The sequence below is a fragment of the Callionymus lyra genome, chromosome 7, assembly GCF_982586985.1.
Source record: "Callionymus lyra chromosome 7, fCalLyr1.hap1.1, whole genome shotgun sequence".
NCBI lineage: Eukaryota > Metazoa > Chordata > Actinopteri > Syngnathiformes > Callionymidae > Callionymus > Callionymus lyra.
The window spans coordinates 5,818,742-5,839,581 of NC_141824.1; the positions used below are offsets into that span (position 1 = coordinate 5,818,742).

General features: G+C 37.1%; 1 protein-coding gene and 4 non-coding genes across 5 annotated transcripts; 2 read left to right on the plus strand and 3 right to left on the minus strand.

Annotated features, from left to right (window-relative positions):
* The first annotated feature begins 82 nt into the window (after positions 1-82).
* On the plus strand, positions 83-295 carry LOC148074802 (small nucleolar RNA U3). Its single transcript, XR_015712007.1, has one exon. It is a non-coding gene; the product is annotated as a small nucleolar RNA U3 (small nucleolar RNA).
* A 2,776-nt stretch (positions 296-3,071) lies between these two features.
* LOC148074803 (serine/threonine-protein kinase B-raf-like) lies at positions 3,072-15,549 on the minus strand. Its single transcript, XM_087796120.1, has 13 exons — positions 15,520-15,549; positions 10,680-10,828; positions 10,304-10,423; positions 10,057-10,229; positions 9,884-9,904; positions 7,482-7,618; positions 7,288-7,405; positions 6,103-6,187; positions 5,855-6,031; positions 5,737-5,783; positions 5,358-5,467; positions 5,059-5,212; positions 3,072-4,121 (listed from the first exon to the last, which is right to left on the minus strand). Exons 1-13 carry the CDS (start codon positions 15,547-15,549, stop codon positions 4,099-4,101), a joined length of 1,344 nt encoding a protein of 447 aa, XP_087652246.1. The 3' UTR covers positions 3,072-4,098.
* On the minus strand, positions 11,555-11,767 carry LOC148074804 (small nucleolar RNA U3). The gene has a single exon (XR_015712063.1). It is a non-coding gene; the product is annotated as a small nucleolar RNA U3 (small nucleolar RNA).
* LOC148074805 (small nucleolar RNA U3) lies at positions 12,708-12,920 on the plus strand. Its single transcript, XR_015712024.1, has one exon. It is a non-coding gene; the product is annotated as a small nucleolar RNA U3 (small nucleolar RNA).
* A 4,412-nt stretch (positions 15,550-19,961) lies between the features above and the next one.
* On the minus strand, positions 19,962-20,174 carry LOC148074806 (small nucleolar RNA U3). The gene has a single exon (XR_015712064.1). It is a non-coding gene; the product is annotated as a small nucleolar RNA U3 (small nucleolar RNA).
* Between the last annotated feature and the right edge of the window lie 666 nt (positions 20,175-20,840).

The window sequence follows — 20,840 nt, forward strand, 5'->3', positions numbered from 1 at the left end:
TCAAGAAAATAACTCATGAGAAGTGTTTGTTTATAAAAACACATTTAAAAAAGGAATTTAAATATTAATTTGGACAGCAGTTAAGACTATACCTTCAGGGATCATTTCTATAGTTCTTAACTTAAGAAATGTGTTTGTAAAGTGTTTGGTGTCACTAACCATGATGAAGAGTTGTGATGTTCCTTCCTGAGTGTGAAGCAGACAGAGAATAATGATTGACTTCATATGTTCTCTGTCATTGATGATCCTTCTTTACTTCCTTGTGCAGTATTGAGAGGAATATGATCAGAGTGGTTGTGTTGTCAAAGATAAATGTACACTTATCAGACAATAAAATAGTTTGAATGAAGGTTTATTCAACATGTAAATTAAAAGTGCTCACACTCATTTGTTTCAAGGTGAGATGAGACATCAAACTTTTCCATGCATTTGCTATTGGGTGTCAATCTTTCATTTTAAATAATGTCACAATATGTTTTGCATTTTTTTTAAATGAAAGTTATTTTTTAAATGTTTTGTATGTTTTATTTGTATCTGTATTGCAAAAACAAAGCAGGAGTCATTCATGATGAAGTGGAAAAAGCGAGCCATCTGCGGCGCCATCTAGATGTTACTAATGAAGTCCTGAGGTCGTCAGTCAACAAGATGTTTGCCAAGATTGTTCGATGGTCTGCTAGTGTTTAGTTTTAGTCCTCTTGACTCTTTTGTCTCAAAAAGGCACAAATCCACTTATTAATCTGATCAACAATTAAATTGATTATTGTTGTGGAAAATAATTTAAAAAAAGTTTTTTTACATTTGTTGTTAAAATGAATATTATTTTCAGTTAAATGACATTTGTATGTATTGTCTTCTAAAAAAGTAAAAAAAAATTAAAAGAAAATTGAAAATATAATTTTACAGGAAAAAAAACTGAGATTTAATTATATTGTAAATGAAATTGTAATTTATTAACGTTTTGAACAGAACTCAAATCAGAAATAATATGCTTCAATTTTATTTTACTTTATTCCACATATTTAATTTAAAATATTTTAAAGCTTGACTAATGTAACTAACGTTTTTTATTTAAACATGTTCATTATAGAATCATATTATTACTACTACATACATTAAAATACATCAATGACAATTTCCACTTTTGGCACAGTCTCGTTTCAAAATAATTATGTCAAATGTAGAAAAAAGAACCAACCTTAATATTATTCCACAACATCATTTATTATTTGTATTGACCATTAGTAATTTATTTATTCATAGTTTCAGTTTTCTTTGAAGAAATAAATAACAATTTCTACATTCATATAGTTTTATTTTGTTATTATATAACATTTTACAAACAAGTAGATCAATCGCATTTTTTAACACTAAAGTGTTTATATTAACAATATTTTATTGATCAATTGTGACAAGACAATATTTAACTTATCTGAAATGTAAACGCCTTTAAAAGAGTCGTTGAAGTTATAAATTCCAATATTAATCCAAGATTTCAAGTAAAATGGCATCTTGCTCGGACGGTACAAGCTTGACAACAGCGCCACCAAGCGGAGAGAGGAAGAAGAAAAAAACTACCATTCTCCACTTTTCATGCACTTCTTTAATACATCAGTTTTCCATATTCACAACAAATACATTAAGCTCTTTCTCCGTATGATACAGCCTTAAATATTTGTACATGCAACTGTTTTTCTTTTGCCTATCAAAATGTCTCTTAAATTGAACATTTTATAATTTGTTACATTTGTAGTTTCCATGCCTTCTAGCAAACTTGACAGTATTTCCTTTGTACAACTATTTACAGGTGGAACGAAACAAAAGAGAAAACGTCATGATCATTTTCAATTGAAAGGTTTTTGTGTTTGTGTGCGAGTGTAGGGAGTTTAAGGTGCAGGCAACAGGTCGAGAGAGAGGGAATGTTCCAGAAGAGTTGGTGACTGGAGCTCAAGAGATATACAAGTCAAAAAAAAAGATAGAATGAGGCCGATGTGCGTCTAGCCCTGCACAGGTAGATATCCCGGCTGATACTGATGTGTGGAGGAGGCGACCACTTTCTTTTCAACTCATGTCAGCTCGTGACAACTTGGCTGTGACTTATGAAACATGAGTGATATCAGTGAACACGACCCAGGCCAGCTTCTCCCCGTGAGTCCAGGATGAACATGTGACCCGACTTCATCCATATGTGTCTCCGACAAACCATTCATTTTTACATTGAATTGTTTTTGTGGATTTTTGCGACACTATGTCACGATGAGTTTCTTTCGAGAGGAACCTTTTGATTAGAGCTCCAATGTATTTGAAAACCCATTTAAATGTTACAAATATGTGATTAAAAATAATGTTTTAGGTGTTTGTAAACTTTTGATAAAGTTGAATTAAAACAAACACAGAAGGTGTCGGAGACGTTTCTGATTCACTTTGATGATTCATAATTCAACATTTCATTTCAAAGTCGACCGAATCATTGTCATCAATCCATCAAAATATGAATCACACATCTTAACAAACAAAGATCACTCATCATGAATGTGCGAAAGGTAAACTTGCGATGTTGCTCAACCGTAAACACAGTAGCCATGTCACGATACTTGGATATGAAAAACTTCACCGGAAGCAGCGTTCATGGATCAGCAGCCAAGAAAACCCTGAAAGGACGTGGATGTTATTTTCCTCATCTTGACTTGTCATCTGAATTCAATTGAAGGGAACTCTTGTTGTGTATGGTTTTGGGCGATGAATATCAGTGGACGACGCTAAGACAAGTGTAACTTTGAGGTGTAAACTTCAGCAGGATAAGAGCTGATCATGCAACAACCAGCAGCAGCCAATCATTGAAGTAAGTGACAACAAAAAGACCTTTTAAGAAGAGAATATCTTACTTTTTTTCTTCATGTACACACACTTTCATCTGTAAACCTTTTGCTGATGTTTAAAAAAAAAAAGTAAGACTTACTGTTGTTATCAACTGATTGTTTAAATGAGGGTAGAAAACATAGTTAGCATTCAGTCAGCTAAGTGCTAAGCTACGCTAAGCTAAGCTGAGAGAAAACAAGAATGTAAAACTCCACACCAGAAGCAAAATATGTCGTAATGATGTTGCAAAGGGGGTCAAGGTAGACGTGTACGATGGACGACCACCTCTCTGTCCGTGTTTGAACACCTCTCATCAAGCTAGCAGTTGTTTTAGCTCTCATTGCTGTAGGAATGTTCACCCTCCCTTTTAAAAAAACAAGAGCCTCCTCCGGTTCATCATCGGCTCTTCGTCTCGGGACTCATGTTCCGATCAAAAAGGCTTCAATGCATTTTCTACAAAGTGCAAAGTACACAAGCGTCCAAAAGAAAGACTTGTTAGCTTAGATTCTGAAAGATTAGCTCATAAAACAAACCAAAAAAGTCACTTTAAATATGTAGGTATCTGCAGGCCTGCCTGTACAGAAAAAAAGGCAAAAATAAAACAACAGGTGGATTCTAATCAGGACACATGCCGGGATGAGCAACGTAAAGAAGTGTGGACGATAGAGAATGTTTCAGTGAGTAGCAGAGTGCAATATTAAAGCCATGTGATCCAAGAGAAGCTTTTCTCGTCACATGAAGTTAAAGGAGGCGAAGCAGGACTCGTCAGTGCCACATTTTGTGCTGCACAGAACCTTCTCTTGAAAAGGCAAAACACAAATTGAAAGATGAAGGAGATTCAAGTCATAGTTACAGGGTGAACCCCCCTCGCCGGGTCTCAGGACATCCGCCTCCGACAGACGCCGTCGTCATCGCCGTGCAGGCTCTGTCCTGAGTCGGCCTCAGTGCAGTGGAGATGACCGACCTTCGACCTGGCCCGGGGAAGAACCATCCCAAAACCTCTTTTCTGCCGTCTCCCGTGTCCTTCTTCAGCGGAGCGCTCCAGTCCTCCTCACAGCCTCGACCACCGGTCCTGTGTCTGAGTGTGCTGGGCGGTGTTCGGTGGACGGACTCCTCCAGCAGGTGGTCAGAGGGAGGAACACATTCTGCTAATATTCACTTGTTGGTGATGAATGGATCCACCGAAGGGACTTTTGAGAGGTGAAGAAGAAGGAGGGATGAACTGGTGTGAAACAGCACACATTACTTAAACGCCGAAAACTCCCCTGGGAAGGTAAAAAACAAAGGAGACAGACTTTTAGTGATGGATTGACGAGCATATGTCAGCAGTTATTCAGCTGGTTCTTGAAATAACCCAATAGACATTTTGAATTGTCAGGTTTGGACAAAACTTCTGAGATTCATGGCAAACTGAAGTGAACATGTAACATTCTGTCGTAAGCTTGGGACAAGAGACAGAGGACACCCTGGACAGATCTCAACTTCTATACATTTAAACCATCACACGGATATCAAATCATAAACACTTCAATAATCCGCCATTAAGTGACGCTAACCTGCTGTTGACCAATGGCGTTTGTGTTTCTGTCATGTGACGTGTGACTTACCTCCACAACTTTATTGACACCACAATAGAACAATTTAATTTGCAAGAGTGTTTATTTATTTTTTAATTTAAGAATATTTTAAACCTTGTATAATTACAATTAAGTGCAGCATCGTAGTATATCTCCATGAGGTGAATTATTATGGAGCCTCACATTTTGACCTTATTTTGAGCAGCATAATTCATTAATAAAGCTTTAAAGGAACTCTGTCGATTTATGAGAAAATGTATGGTATTCAAGTTTGCCTTATAGTCCCAAAAATATGGTACACTAGTTTATGTGAGTCATTTGTTAACTTAATTTAGTACCTGAAATGGGTCTACAAGAATAAATCATTTTGGTCTGGTAATTATTGGAAAGGCTTTGCTGTGATGGGATTAGTTTTTTTTTATTAAACGGATACAGAACAGTGGTTATATAGGGCAACTGCAAGTAACTAGTTACACATGCCTCGACTGCGTAGAAAGAATAGTGTGGTATCTAGAGACTAGGGGTGTCGATGTTTGCAGACACGCCTACAGTAAGAATCAGTTACGAACATGCTTCTCTGAACTGTGGGAGGAAAGTCGAGTGCAGAGACGCAAATAAAACCTACCATAGCCACCGGCCTGTATTGGGGTCTTGGGTGACGCGCAGGCATACAAGCTGAAGTCCTCCGTCTGGAAACCAGCTCTGTTTAACGACGGCTCCGAGGCGCTGCGGTGGATTTTGGGGAGCGAGCGAGCCAGCAGCTCGATGGACGCCAGGATCTCAAAAGAACAATGAGACTCACAATAAGTCTTACTTCACTTTCAAAGGTAAAACTTCTTTGAGATCCTTGGATAAACATAAACAAACTCTTTTGAAATAAAATTAAAAAATACTGATATAGCTTGAACAAGTGTGTGATCCCACCTGGGGGAAAAGGGGGCGCTCTTCTCTCTTCTTCTTCAGGCAGTCGGCCATCACTGTGGCCAGGCCGAAGTCACCGATCTTTACCGTCAGGTCCTCGTGGAGGAAAATATCTGGAGGAGAAGTCGTCAAGGACACTTCCTGGGAAGAATGCTCTTCATTTCTGGAGAAAAGATATTCTTACAATTGTAATTCTTTTGTTAGACGTTTGATAAACCAAAGATCAATGGTTGTCTTATCCACAATCAAAATGGGACACCTGTCACTCAAGGAGCTAATGAGTGATAGGAATAACACGACTTTCAATGCTTTTGATTTTTCTTTTAAAGTAGTTTCATGTAACTTTCAATAACTCCAGACTGGTTGATCTCTCTTAGGATACTGTTGCTCTTCAGATCCCGGTGGATGATTGATTTGGCGTGAAGATAACTGTTCAGGAAAAAACACAAAGCAACATAAGCGAGAAGCACAAACAACAACAAACAAGTGTAGCGACTCACTCCATGCCCTGAGCCGTCTGCCGGGCAATGTCGATGAGCTTGATCATCTCGAACTTGGTCTCCATGATGTGCAGGTGATGGTAGAGACTGGAGCCTTCGCACCACTGGGTGACGATGGCCAGCTGGGGCTTGGTGGTGTAGCCCATGAACAGCAATATGTTCACGTGACGCGTTTTCCTGTCGCACACAAACACAGATGTTTAAGTCCAAGGCAGAGGTCAAAGGTTCGAGTTAGTGACATGAGCTACCTGAGGACTCCCACTTCATTCTTGAAGGCTTGAAGCTGTTGAGGGGTGGGTGCCGTCACGTTCAACATCTTCACAGCAACATCGCCTGAAATTGAAGATTAATAAAATAAGCTGCTTGTTCTAATTCACATGTGTCACACATTCACGGGCAGGAGGGGCCAATACATGCTCGTGTTGATATGTTGACTGATAAAGATGACAGTAGTTAAGATGAGGAATAGAGATTATCAAAAATAAAAGCAAAATTGAGGATGATGAAAGGTTTGTTTGATTAAAATGTAAAAATAAAAAGATAATTCAGACATGATCCTAATCAGAGACATGCTTACTGTTAAATACAGCAAAATGTTAATATTAAAATAAAATAAAATAAAATTGTTTCCTGACTCCCATCGTATATATATGCAAAAAATACACACAAAAAAAGGGTGTGTCGTCCACGTTGTCTGGTACAACTTTTAGCCATCATGAAACATTTTGTCTAGAAAAAAACTCAATAAATTCACATTTCCCATAATGCCCAGAGACAATTTCTCTTAATGAAGTTTCAACATAAAGCATGTTGAAGTAGAACCTCAATGTAAATCAGCTCTGATAGTCCCTGGTTCAAATTGTATTTCAATGCAAACAAAGGCCTTATCATTAGATTCTTGAATGTACTGTAGTACCTTTAAATACTTTTATGGATTCTAGGGAACCCTAGCAAATCTACATGTTGTTAGACCCACAACCTCAACTGCTGGAAGATTTGTGTGATTGAGTTTGACACCACTTCTCTATTGAGTCTGGTCGAACTATTTAAGCTCGTTTTTATCTTCCTGTAACATGTTTACAAAGGACCAGGGATTAGTAAAGACACTCGCCACGATAATGATATAAATGGCAGTTACCAAACAGTGTTCGGTTTTGCTGCCATTTTCTTTCTGATTTTGTTTAAAATATATATATTAAGGATAAGGATGTAACGTTCCTAATGTATCCTATTAGTAACAATTTCATAAAAATCATTCACATTGGTATAAAACCGTAATAATTGGAATAAAACAATTTCCCGAAGGAGACCTCCTGAGGGATCAATAAAGTTCTACCAAACCTAAAATCTCCATCCCTTATAAAAGAAACGTCATTAACACTAGTCTGTAGACTCTAGCAGCGTTAAACTAAACTATTTAGACCGACTCTTACCGTGCCACTTTCCCTTGAAGACCGTTCCAAATGAACCAGATCCTATCCTCTGACCCAGAGTGATCTGGCCCTCAGATATCTCCCAGTCGTCGCTGGAGTCCCTCCTCCCGAGAGTTTTCTGTTTCACGGCACATCACCATCACCTTCATCATCACCACAGCAACGTTCATCAAAGCACAAAGACGGTCTCTTACCATTTTATTGCGATCTTCAGACGAGGACGACGACTTGCGCTCTCTTTGTGGACACGGGGACTTCTGCGGGACCTTGACGTTGGTCAGAGAGCCGGGTAGAGATGCAGGAGGAGTGGCGGACAGACCTGTGGTGGTACCTGGACAGCAGGGGAAACAGAGAAAAAGCATTTGGAGCTTGAAAAAGTGAGTTAAGGCAGAAGAGGAGAGAAGAAGAAAGTTGACTTTAAAGAGTGCGTTTGCCGTTTGAATGTGCAGAAGAGGTCATGCAGTGGCAAATAATGTTTGTTACCCTATGATTTATTATTTTTTCATTTTACATCATAAATTAAACTCATTCGTACTTTGACTCTCAATTGTGAATACTTTCAAGAATGATTTATACAAGTTAAAAGCCTTAATAATTACAAATCTAAAACTAATTATTTTATTGACTTGCAGTCACGTTTATGCAATTTAATGAAAGAGGTCATATATATATAAATAAATAGCTCAGTTAGACTATTCTTATTTATAAGGCCAAATATTTTTTAATGGAGCTACACTGGTAAATGATACATGGACATTTTAAATACTACATTCATTATCAAAAGGCTTGACTTATCTAAGGAATCTCTTAAAAACAGCATCATTTATTTGCATATATTTACCATACAATGATGAAGAAAACGACTCTTTTGAAGTCTGTGTGTAACAAAAGTGCATCACAGTGTTTGAAACAGTAAGATTGAAGTGAATCCCACAACCATGAGAGAGAACATGTGAAAACATAAAGAGGGAAACACACACAGTGGACTTGACACAAGGTAAAGGGGCTGTTGTGCTGGGGTGGAGGTGTAGGTGAAGGAGGAAGAGGATGGGGGAAGAGAGGAAGAACACAGGAACACACAGAGGCCTAACTACCTCGGAAAACAGGCTCGGGCTCAAAATCAAAGACTATGTCATTGGGGTAGGAGTATAGGAGGGGGCTTGAGGTCCGTGTTCGGTGCTTCCTCAAGCAGCGGGCGGGGTGGGTCGGGGGGGCTGCAGGGCAAAAAGAGACAGACACACCATCACTGCTACTCACCCGGCCCCTCTAACCACCAACTGTCCATGGTTTTGCTCATGGCTTTACTGGAGCATTCATCTTACAACTATCACAGTTCCACTTCCTATTTTTAAACATTACCAGTTCAGTGAAGACGATTCTCTGAGACCAATCGTGGCAGAAACTAATACTGGCAACTCTTGATCCTTCTTAACATTTATAGTTAGAAAAATAAGTTTTTCACGTTTCCATTAATTCATATTTTTATATTGAAGCAATCATTAACTGTAATTACATCTACCTTTGATTATTATCATTACTATCATTTATATTACAAATGCATTTTTATTTAAAAATACAAGACAATATTTGCTTTATTTTTAGTCATGTTTGTACTGGAATGGTTCTAACCATCTGTTTATTTATTTAACAAAATAATACAGTTAAAGAGTTTATGTTACAAAATTTCTAAACTGCTAATAAATGCAAGTCAAGTGTCGTTTAAGCTAGTTTTTTATTGCAGCTAAATCTCCAAAAGGGAAATTTATTGAGAGGTGCAGGCTTGTTAAACTGATATATAGATATAATATATATATAAATATATATATATGAGTCACTTGACAACTGTATTTAACCTAATAACTATGAATTATGAATGAGGAGCTAATGAGGCTCATAAACATTGTTGCTAAATTGCTAATGAAGTTATATTTTATTTTACACAGTAGCTTACAGGCAATATTTGAAAAGCACTGCAGAAATACACTAGATAAACAAATACATAAATATGGCTGATATGACAAGATTACTAACAGGTTTTTTTTATTCACCCTAAAACATGACTATTGACATGTGTACCAATTGTTATTATAGTTACTTATTTAACCAAGTAGCTGAGTGTGTAGAAGCTGTTGGATGAATCATTTTATCATATTTGGTTGTTCAAGCAAAGCGAACAACACACAATTAAATATTATATATGGTATATGGTATTGTCTTTTTCAACATTCCATTTATATTCATATTCATTATTGGGTCTCACACACACACACACACACACACACACAAAAGACTAAGAGCACGCAGACGCGGAATGGTTGGAAAGAAAGCCACAGGATGTTTGGGAAATGTTGCGTGTTGATCTTTATAATAATAATCTCTATTTATATAGCGCCTTTATAGACCAGGGTCACAAAGCGCTTTGACAGCCATTCACACATACTGATGGGAGTAGGCTGCACCACATGGCGCCGAATCTGCCATCAGGGTAAAGTGTCTTGCTCAGGGACACAAGCTTGTCTGGAGCTGGGATTGAACCTGCAACCTTTTGGACTGCAGGCAACCACTCTACCATCTGAGCTATGACGCCCCATATGACCTCCCTCCGACCTTTGTGTTACTATTATTATAGATAAATAGTTTAAGGAAAGAATATACAACGTCGGATGAAATCATTTGAACATTCATCCATTTTTTTCAGATGCAGGCAGAACCTCTGACTACTTGGTTTCACATTCTTACATCAAAAATCAAGTCATTTATATCAACAACTGTTGCATCTCACATCAATGTTGACAGGCTCGATGGTGTTGATATGGACGTTGGGTGCGGACGACGAGCGGTCCCGCTGCCCAAACTGGTTACGGTGGTCTTCCTCATTGGGCCGGAAACTAGGTGGGATGGGTATGGACTTGGACGGGGACACAGTGGCGTGGCATATGGATCTGGAAAGGTTTGAAGCCATCAATAAGAGAGAGCACAGAGACGAACACGCAGAAAGGGAGAGAGCGGGGATTACCCTGTGGAGTCTGATGGGGGGAGTGAAGGACAGACTTCGGACACGGGGGTCGTCCCTTCTGAAGAAACTTCCTCCTGAGTGAAGGGGTGGTGCTCGAAGAACTTGGAAACTAGCAATAAGCTTGAACCACAAAAGAAAATGTTATTAAAATCAAGTTTAAATGAAGGTTTTTTACTGAATGTTATCCTGCTTATATATGAATCTATAACTGCACACATGTTTATAGATGCATCAGGTTAAAAACAATACTTTCTTTATATTAAATTGTTAATTATTTAGACGCGCTTAAACTGACCATGACCTCAGTGAAGAGTCAACACTTTAAATCACAGCTTAATTTAAGATTTTGTACAACTTCTCAAGTGACACAACTTACTGTAACTGGTCGTAGTTGACACACATAAGAGGAACCTCGGTGCTGCAGCGCTGGTGGAACTTGTACCCCCATGTCTGGCAGCGGAACCCCTGGAAAAGCAGCTTCCTGCAGAAGTCGCAGAAGGCCAGAGTGAAGAAAGTCTTCCTCACCTAAAACTGATCAACTTTAATGCCTAAACAATTTAGAGTCATGAAGATGGAGGAGAACTTAGGTCTGTATCTGATGTGCTGATAAAGTACAATTTATAGTAATAATACCTTTCATTATTAGTCATTATTATTAATGATTTGAACTGATAAACATGTACAGACTCCAGTCAAGCTGTTTTTTTACTAACTAACTAGATTCATATCATATTAAATATAAGGAATAAGTTACTAACACACATTGGACAGCAGGTGGCAGTGTCATTTCAGAGATTGCTTGCACGACATTATAGTGTTTAGGTTTTATATGATACAACTTTTAAAATACATAATGGAATATAACAACAAAAAAGTGTTCCTTGCTACAGACTTTTGTGTTTTTAGTATTAATATGGAACCTTGCAAACATAAGTGAAGTCAATCGCTCACACACGACTGACCACAATGCATCTGATTACAATAATTCAATAATGCTGTTTCACTTTCAAGGGACACAAACATGTTTTCAATACAAAAATAAACCTTTACTTTGGGATACTTTTGTGTTTTTATGTGTGTAATTCATTGCTTCTTGGACAGATCCGTTTAGTCTGTCAATTTCAACAAAGACTAAGACATATGAGCTTCAGTCTTTACATTAAAATGAAAATACTTGTTTGTTTTTGTTAAAATTAAAAAAGACAATTACAATAAAACTTTCCTTGATAGTTTATTGTCTTGAACACAACAACCACTCTGATCATATTCCTCTCAATACTGCACAAGGAAGTAAAGAAGGATCATCAATGACAGAGAACATATGAAGTGAATCATTATTCTCTGTCTGCTTCACACTCAGGAAGGAATATCACAACTCTTCATCATGGTTAGTGACACCAAACACTTTACAAACACATTTCTTAAGTTAAGAACTATAGAAATGATCCCTGAAAGTATAGTCTTAACTTAACTCTGCACCAACATCACACTCCATCCTCACACCAAACTACTAAAGTGATGGTTGATTAAAAACATTTTTCATTCATTAAATTGCAAGTATATGAGCAACAAAAGACTGTGTTTTAGAGTAAATACAAACATGAATGTAAAATGTATCTAAAAATGTAACTGACACTCCACAGTGACATTTACAGGAAGACTATACATTTATTAAAAAACACAATCAAGAAATACCTCATGAGAAGTGTTTGTTTATGAAACAAATTTAAAAAAGGTATTTGAATAGGAATTTGGATTAAATAATATTTTACAAATAATTTGACTTTCTTTCTGAAATATTGTTCAAGTTATCTTTTTGTCCATTTTTAGTGTCTGTATGAAAAAAAAATCCAACAGTTGATCTTTGTCTTTTATTAAACTGCACTGCCAGTGAAGACATGTGACCATGTGATGTAGTTTCATTCTTTGACTGACAGCAGTTAAGACTATACTTTCAGGGATCATTTCTCTTCACTGGCTTCCAGTTTCTTTCAGGATCAACTTTAAAATTCTGGTTCTTACTTTCAGATCTATTCATGGTCAGGCTCCTCCTTACATCACTGATCTGATCCAGCCTTACACCCCAGCTCGGGCTCTGAGGTCTGTGGATCAGAATCTACTGATGGTTCCACGCACACGGCTCAGGACCAGAGGAGAGAAATCTTTTCAGACTGTTGCTCCTAAGCTTTGGAACGATCTTCTTCTCTCTTTGCTCTTGATGGACCTACTGACTCCTTTAAGAAACATCTTTAGACGTTTCTATTTGTTCAGGCTTTTCCTTGAATTTCTCGAACTCCTGTGTTGTTCTCAGTATTATCTTGATCTTTAAAGTATGTACTTTTTTGAGTATTGTTTTGATTGTCTAAGCGCTTTGTGACCCTGGTCTCGAAAAGCGCTATATAAATAAATATTACTTACTTACTTACTTACTATAGTTCTTAACTTAAGAAATGTGTTTGTAAAGTGTTTGGTGTCACTAACCATGATGAAGAGTTGTGATATTCCTTCCTGAGTGTGAAGCAGACAGAGAATAATGATTCACTTCATATGTTCTCTGTCATTGATGATCCTTCTTTACTTCCTTGTGCAGTATTGAGAGGAATATGATCAGAGCGGTGATTGAATGTCAAAGTTAAACATAAACAATAAGCATTGTCAGGAGCATCTGGGTGAACATCAATGTGATGTTGAGAAGAAGCTCTCAATAGAACCTGATAAATTTACTAAATAACCCCCACAAACAGAGACATTTCTAAAGAATTCACATTTTAAACAAAGGGGTCAAGCATTCTTCCGTGATTTGGACCCGAAAGACGTGTTTCGAAGGACAGAGAAAACACCTGTAGCGGCGCAGACAACGAAGCTAGGAGCCAACATGGCCGACATGGATCTCATCCTGCAAGAACTGAGAGGGTTCTGACAGGAAAGTAAAACTCAATTTCAATCATTAAAAGAAGAGATGTCGGAGCTAAATACAAGGATGGAAGAGGCAGAGGGACGGATGGTGACGGCAGAAGAAAGGCTTCAGAACGTCGAGGAAGTTTATACGGAGATGCTAAAGCTACACGCGAGAGTCGAGGAGAAGATGGTGGACTTGGAAAGTCGATCTAGAAGAGAAAAGAAGAAAAGCATACGGATCTATGGCGTTCCGGAGGGGGCTGAGGAGTCATCCTCCATGATAACTTTTGTGGAGAACTTGCTTCGTGAAGGACTTGGGATGACAGAAAGCAGAGGAGCTGAGGATGGAGAGAGCGCACCGGTCCACTAGACCTCCATCATCGTCAAGTTTCTGAGTTTCTCAACGAAAGAGTGGATTCTTCCCAAGGTGTGGCAGAGCAGAGGATTCTCCTGGAAATCTAACCAAATAAACATGGATCAAGATTATCCTCCAGCCATCATCAAACAGCGGTGCGAGTATGCAGAGGTGCGCAAAGTCCTGAAGGAAAACCAAGTTCAATTTCAGACTCTCTTCACGGCCAGACTACGAGTGAAATACAAAGACGGAACCAGAACCTACGCTACAGTGGAGGAAGCAACGGAGGATCTGAGAAAATGGAGATACGACGTCACACTTGCATGTCAGTTCCTGAGACCCTCCTTTGAGAGTCACTCAAGTTGTTATTAAGTTGAATGTAATATTGAGTTTGTTAGATTTTCTGGCTTTGTTTATTTGTTTTTGGTTTTTGAGGGGGGAGGGAGCATACCAGTTTTGTGAAATTGTTCAAAAAGGACACCAGTAATGGATAAAAGATCAATAAATATTGTTTTGTTCAATATTAACGGCGTACTCAACGCAGTTAAAAGGGCGAAGATATTGTCAAAACTTGAGAAAGATAAAATGCACATTGCTTTCTTACAAGAAACACATCTTGATGACATAGAACATGGTAAACTGAATAAATCAGGATTTAAACACGTCTATTATGCTTCTCACAGTTCAGGAAGAAGGAGGGGAGTGACAATCCTCATAAATAACACAGTCAATTACCAGCACATCTCAGAGTATAAAGATAATGAAGGTAGATTTATAACAATTACAGGTAAAGTTGAAGATGATTTGGTGAGTTTCTTTAACGTGTATGTTCCACCTGGGAGTGACTAGTCCTTCTTTAAACGTTTACTTGAAATAATGACAACAAAAAGCCAAGGGATGTTGATTTGTGGGGGCGACTTCAATCTTCCACTTAACCCCAAAATGGACTCATCTAATGGCAAGTCAGACACAAGAAAGATCAACAATAAGTTCAACAATATTATGGAAGAAGTGGGAATTATTGTTACTTGGAGAGAGTTGAACTCAAAAAGTCGAGAATATACACATTACTCAGCAGCTCATAATGTTTACTGTCGTGATCTGTTGTTATCTGTGAAATAGGCCCTAGTAGTGTTTCTGACCACGGTCCTGTCTATATGACGTTTGTCTGGTCAAAAGCTTAGATCTACAGTTTGGAGACTAAATTCAAAAATGTTAAATAGCCACGCTATTAAAGATAAACTGAAAGCTGAAATTGAAGATTATTTAGAATTAAATGATAAAAAGGAAGTATAACCACCAATATTATGGGATGCTCTAAACAAAGGCTGTGTTGAGGAGTAAAATTATTTCTATCTTTTCATATGAGAAGAAACTTAGACAACAAGAACTTATGGAATTAGAAGACAAACTGAGGACAACTCAAATGAAACTCTCTCAGTCCTTAGATGATAACACTCAATTGAAAGTTCAAAAACTAAGAAAAGAAATAGATCAAATAAATACACATGAAATACAAAAAAAACTACTTTTCACCAAGCAAAAATACTACGAGGCTGGTGGAAAATCTATGAGGCTCCTGTCCTACAAATTGAGAAAACAGCAAGCTGACCGGTCTATACACAAAATCAGAGACCCCACAACTAAAAAAGTGGAAACTAATCAACAAAACATTCAGAAATGTTTCTTAAAATGTTATGAAAAGCTCTATTCTCAACCTCTAACAGCTAATGTCCACCAGATTGACAAATTATTATCCCATATTGAGCTTCTAATGGTTAACAATGAACAAAACTAAAAATTAACATAAAAAATGAACTTTGGTCAGCAATTAAAAGATTAAAAGGAGGGAAATCCCCCTGAACAGATGGATTTACCTCCGAGTGGTGCAAAATAATGCAAGATCAACTAACTACTACACTCCTGAGAACATTTAACTGGGTTTTAGAACATAAAGTTGTACCTCATGGAGCGAGGCGATCATATCTGTCATTCCCAAAGAAGGGAAAGATAATATGGAATCTGGGAATTACTGTCCAGTGAGCGTTTTGAACATTAATCATAAACTGTCCACCTCCATACTAACAAGAAGAATTGAACCAATCTTACCTAAATTAATTCATGAGGACCAGACAGACTTTGTTGGAAATAGACAAACTCAAGATAGCATCAGGAGAGCATTACACATTATAAGACAAGCTGGGAATCAAAACTTGGAAACGCTGTTACTGAGTCTGGACGCAGAAAAGGCGTTCGACTCAGTAAGTTGGTCATTTTTATATAAAGTTTTAGCAAAAATTTGTATTTCATGATACTATAATTGATACTTTTGCAGCATTGTACAAAACACCAATGGCTAGAATTAAATGAATGGAGATTTAACAAAATCATTTGTTCTGAAGAGAGGAAACTGACAGGGGTGTTGTGCGTCACTATTGTTTGCCATTTTCATAGAACCTCTGGGTCAATGGATCAGGCAGAGGACAGAAATCCAAGGAGTCATGATGTCCACGGGGGAGCAAAAGCTTGCGTTGTTTGCTGATGATTTATTGTTGACCATAACACAACCTTCTCAGACACAAGTGATGGAGATGCTAAAAGAATACGGTCTATTATCAGGCTACAAAATTAATATTGATAAAACCCAAGTTCTAACACTGAACTATGACCCACCATGAAAAATCAGGAATATGTATAACTGGAAATGGGATGCAAAATTCGAATATTTAGGGGTGTCACTACCTAGAGACTTGCTGAGACTGTATGACCTCAACTATGGACCTTTGAGTGAAAGAATTAAGTTGGATTTACAAAGATGGGCAACTATACCATATTTAAATCTTCACTCAAGGATAGACTCCATCAGGATGAATATTCTGCCACGAATATTATATCATTTTCAATGTCTCCCGGTCAAAATTCCACCAAACAATTTATAGAATGGGACAGATTAATTTCAAGATTTATGTGGGAGGAGAACAAACCCAGGGTCAGATATAAAACACTGCAGTTAAGTAAAGAGAAGGGAGGTATGGGCCTGCCCTGCCTTCAACATTATTACCATGCAGCACAGTTGAGGCCCTTAATCTGTCTCTGTTCAAGATCTTACACTGCAGGTTGGAAGAACTTGGAAGGTTCTAGCGTAAATGGTGTTCCATTGATTGCTCTCATAGCAGAGAACAAGCTACAGGATGAAATGAAGGTGGCAGATCATACTTTTACTACTTACTCCTTTTTTACTACTATACTTTTTAAGGATTTTCCTAAAATCTTGGCAAGAATTGGTCAAGTCCTGCCACCTAGGGGATTCCCCGAGGATCTTGAGGTGGTGTGCTTTTGACTCCGATTTTGTGCCCAATAAAAGGGACGGCAGATTTAAGACTTGGATCTCAAAAGGTTTAACTGATTATCAATCATTTATTCACAAAGGGAATTTTCAGAGTTTTGAAAACCTTAAGAAAAAGAGGATTTTTACAGATACTTACAAGTCAGAAATTATTTTAATCAAAATTTGAAAAAGCCAATTGATGCATGTGGAAAAGGATTACTAGAGATTTTCATTTCATTATTGGAGGCAAATAATAGCAATAAAATAGTATCTAAATTGTACAAAGGAATTGGACAATCTAAACAAGAGAACACAGGATATATAAAGCAGCGATGGGAAAAAGATGGAGATATATCAATCACAAATGAGAGCTGGGAAAAAAATGTATCATCTACAATGGTTTTCAACAAGATCAAATACATGGCGGGAGTTCTGTTGGAAGAATATTATTCGATTTTTTATCTCACCCATTCAAAAATACACATGGGCACGGATGAAGCATGTTGGAGACTTTGCGGGTATAATGGAGCAAATCACTGGCATGTGTTTTGGAGCTGCAGTGGAATCAAAGCTTTTTGGACAGAGATCCACAGCCATTTAAACAACATTTTTGGTGTGAATCTTCCCTGTAAAGGTGAAAACATGTACCTGGGTGACTAACCAATAGAAAACTGTAATAATGGAGACAAGAAATTGCTTTTCATATTGTTGGCAGCAAGTAAAAAATGTATCACGAGGAAGTGGTTACAAGTTGAACCACCCACGACAGAACTGGATAGACATCGTTTACGACATCTATAAGATGGAGAAGTTATCCTTTGCACTCCAAACAGATATGAACAAGTTCTACAAGATATGGACCAAATGGACAGAATATGTCAAACCAATTAGAAGCGATTTAATTAAAGGAAATATGTCATTTTATTTTCCATATTTGCCCTGCTTCAATGCATTTATTGATTTTCTTTTTCTAACTCTTGAAAAATATAAGTATTTTGTAAAGTAACTAGTTTGATAATTTCATCTTTATTTTCCACTCAATACTTTATACTTGAATGTACCATTTTGTTCTGAAAAATAAAAAAAATCAAAAAAATCCATTAGTATCGGTGGATCCAGATGGTAATGCACAACAAACTCCAACAACAACAAAACCTCATAGGCAAAGATTAGAAGAAAAAGTTCAAGTTAACATTTAAATTCTTTAAAAAAGTTTAAAATCAATCATTGTGGACAACTTGTGTTATAGTAGCTCTATTTTACAAAGTATTTCAGCACCAACTGTATTTAAATTGATGTCATGTCATTTCCCAACTTTTAATGAACGACTTTAGAATGACCTTCAGTGGAGAAACAACACAAACTTTCACCAAGGAAGGTCACATTACTTCTTCCCAAGTATTTTATTTAAACCGAAGAACTTTGATGTTTCTTGGGCTGGAGTCGAACCCACAACTGGATCACAACCACCAGAACAATTGTACTGAAAGCAAGAGTGTTCTGAACTTGACAATCCTTGAGCAGTTCTATCTAGATTACATTTGAAATGGTGTCTCAAAGCATTTGTTTCGTTTCTCGACAATCGATTAAATGATTTGTTCCAAAAATTGATTTTTTTTTTACTCATGAATTGAGCAGAGTGCAGGAGCAGAAAATTCAAATGCCAAACAATTCATATACAAGGGCCTTAAAAGATCTCCATGATCCAGAACATCACTAGAACTAAATGATAAAAGTTGAATGCAAACTTTTTAATTTATTCAGATTAAGACCCTGTAAATATTTAGAATTGGTTTAATCTTCAATCAACATGTTCATTTAAATTACAAGGTAAAGCTCTGTCTAAATACAGCAGTGATACAGGAGGGATTGATTTTGTCTTGACCTTTATTTTTCATTGTTTTATGTGTTTTTTTTGTTTCTATATGTACACTCTGTTGTTGTTGTTTCTTTGGTATTGCAATAGATTATTTTTCTGAATTTACTGTCTCTTGAAAAACAAAGAAAAAAAGAGCATATACGTAACATTGCTGTGTCTGCATATTTACATAGTTGTCTTTACATCAGACCAACATTGCCTGGAATGCCTGTATTGCATACTTGTGCTCGATACAAATATTTTAAATTGAAAAAGTAATATCACGCTCCTCAAGAATTTATCAGCAGGATTCTACATACATAGAACACATTTAATACTTGATGGTCAGACAAAACTGAGTTCTGAGGAGAGACATTTGTTGTTTTAACTTCAGGTCTGTTTGCTAGAACAAGATCTAAGGTGTGGTTGAAACAGTGAGTCAGGGCCAAGAGATCCATAAAATCCTCCTATAGAGAGTGTCACATGTCTTTGTAGAACCATGGAAACAAAAATAACCTGTTGATTTTGAAACCGTGTGAAACGTACAAAGTATGTTTGTCTCATATATGGGCAATAAAATCAACCGCTATCAGTGAAAAAATGATAATGCAGAGAATAATGATTCACTTCATATGTTCACTGTCATTGATGATCAGCGCTATATAAATACAAATTACTTACTTCTTTACTTCCTTTAGGAGTATTGAGAGGAGGAATACGATCAGAGTGGTTGTTTGTTCTGCTAAATGGTAAAAGCAATTTAGTTCAGGTGAAATACTAATTTTCTACTCAGCCTCATGTTGTTCAACAGTTGTGATTCATTTTAGAATAATGGGTTCCTTTTCAGAGTTATAGTAAAAAAAATGTTTGTTCAGTTTAAAGAAGCAAATGACGCTCAATGGTCTTTGTCCACATCTTGTTCCAAAATGACAAACTTAAAATATCCAAATACTAGTGATGGTCTGGTGAAGCTTCATGAAACAGTGTCTTTTCATTTTTCCAGAACAATTGTTGTCGTCAAGGCTTCAGTACAAGAGAGATGTTACAGACGAGCACCACAGAGGTTTGGATATTTTTTAATATCAATTTCAACAAAGACAAAAAGACCTACAAACTATAGTCTTTACATTAATATGAAAATACATTTTTATTTTTGTTAAAAGTTATAAAGAATTACATTAAAAATGTCGCTTAATAGTATATTGTCTTGAACACAACAACCACTCTGATCATATTCCTCTCAATACTGCACAAGGAAGTAAAGAAGGATCATCAATGACAGAGAACATATGAAGTGAATCATTATTCTCTGTCTGCTTCACACTCAGGAAGGAATATCACAACTCTTCATCATGGTTAGTGACACCAAACACTTTACAAACACATTTCTTAAGTTAAGAACTATAGAAATGATCCCTGAAAGTATAGTCTTAACTTAACTCTGCACCAACATCACACTCCATCCTCACACCAAACCATTACAGTGACGGATGCATAGTTTTTGAATTTTAAAATGTTACTGTCATTCATTTGATTGCAAAGAGATGAGACTAGAAAACATAATTGTAGTTTCATAGTTTATACACAACATGTATTCAAAATCACTACGTTCAATTCCATAATTCATCTAAACTGTGATTATTGATCACCATGACATTAAAACAACTATATCAGGTTATTTTATTATGCATTACAAACAATTGTAAACATTAAACAATATAGTTTAATACAAGGGAAAATACATTTGAACAAGAGTTGTGTTTGATGTTAAAATGAAAACGTTTTTTCAATTATTAACATTCTGACTTAGGTGAGCGACTCACAGCTAGGGGGCGATCTAGGTGGATTGTTGTGGTGTCCTCTTCCACGCTGCAAACAGAAAGCAGTTGAGTGCAGTGAGGGCGTGACACACAAGTCTCATAGAGGCACACCTGACTGGTGCAGGTGCTCGGGGGGCGGAGTCAAACATCCACACTGGGCGTCTCACCACACCTGTCCAAATGTGTCGTCAGTGTTGCACATTTGAGCTCTGGCGGGATCTAAGATGGCGGCACAGGTGTGGCGTGAGATCGGCGTCTCATGGTTGTGTAACCTGATG

Bases quoted from the DNA above. Each gene is read 5' to 3' on its own strand.
- LOC148074803 (XM_087796120.1), bottom strand. From the start codon at position 15,549: ATGACAGATATGATCGCCTCGCTCCATGAG. The intron at 6,188-7,287 runs GTAAGAGTCGGT...CTTCAATTTCAG, and splicing joins CTTCAAGGGAAAGTGGCACG to GCGATGTTGCTGTGAAGATG. The intron at 5,784-5,854 runs GTGAGTCGCTAC...TTTCCTGAACAG, and splicing joins CAGACGGCTCAGGGCATGGA to TTATCTTCACGCCAAATCAA.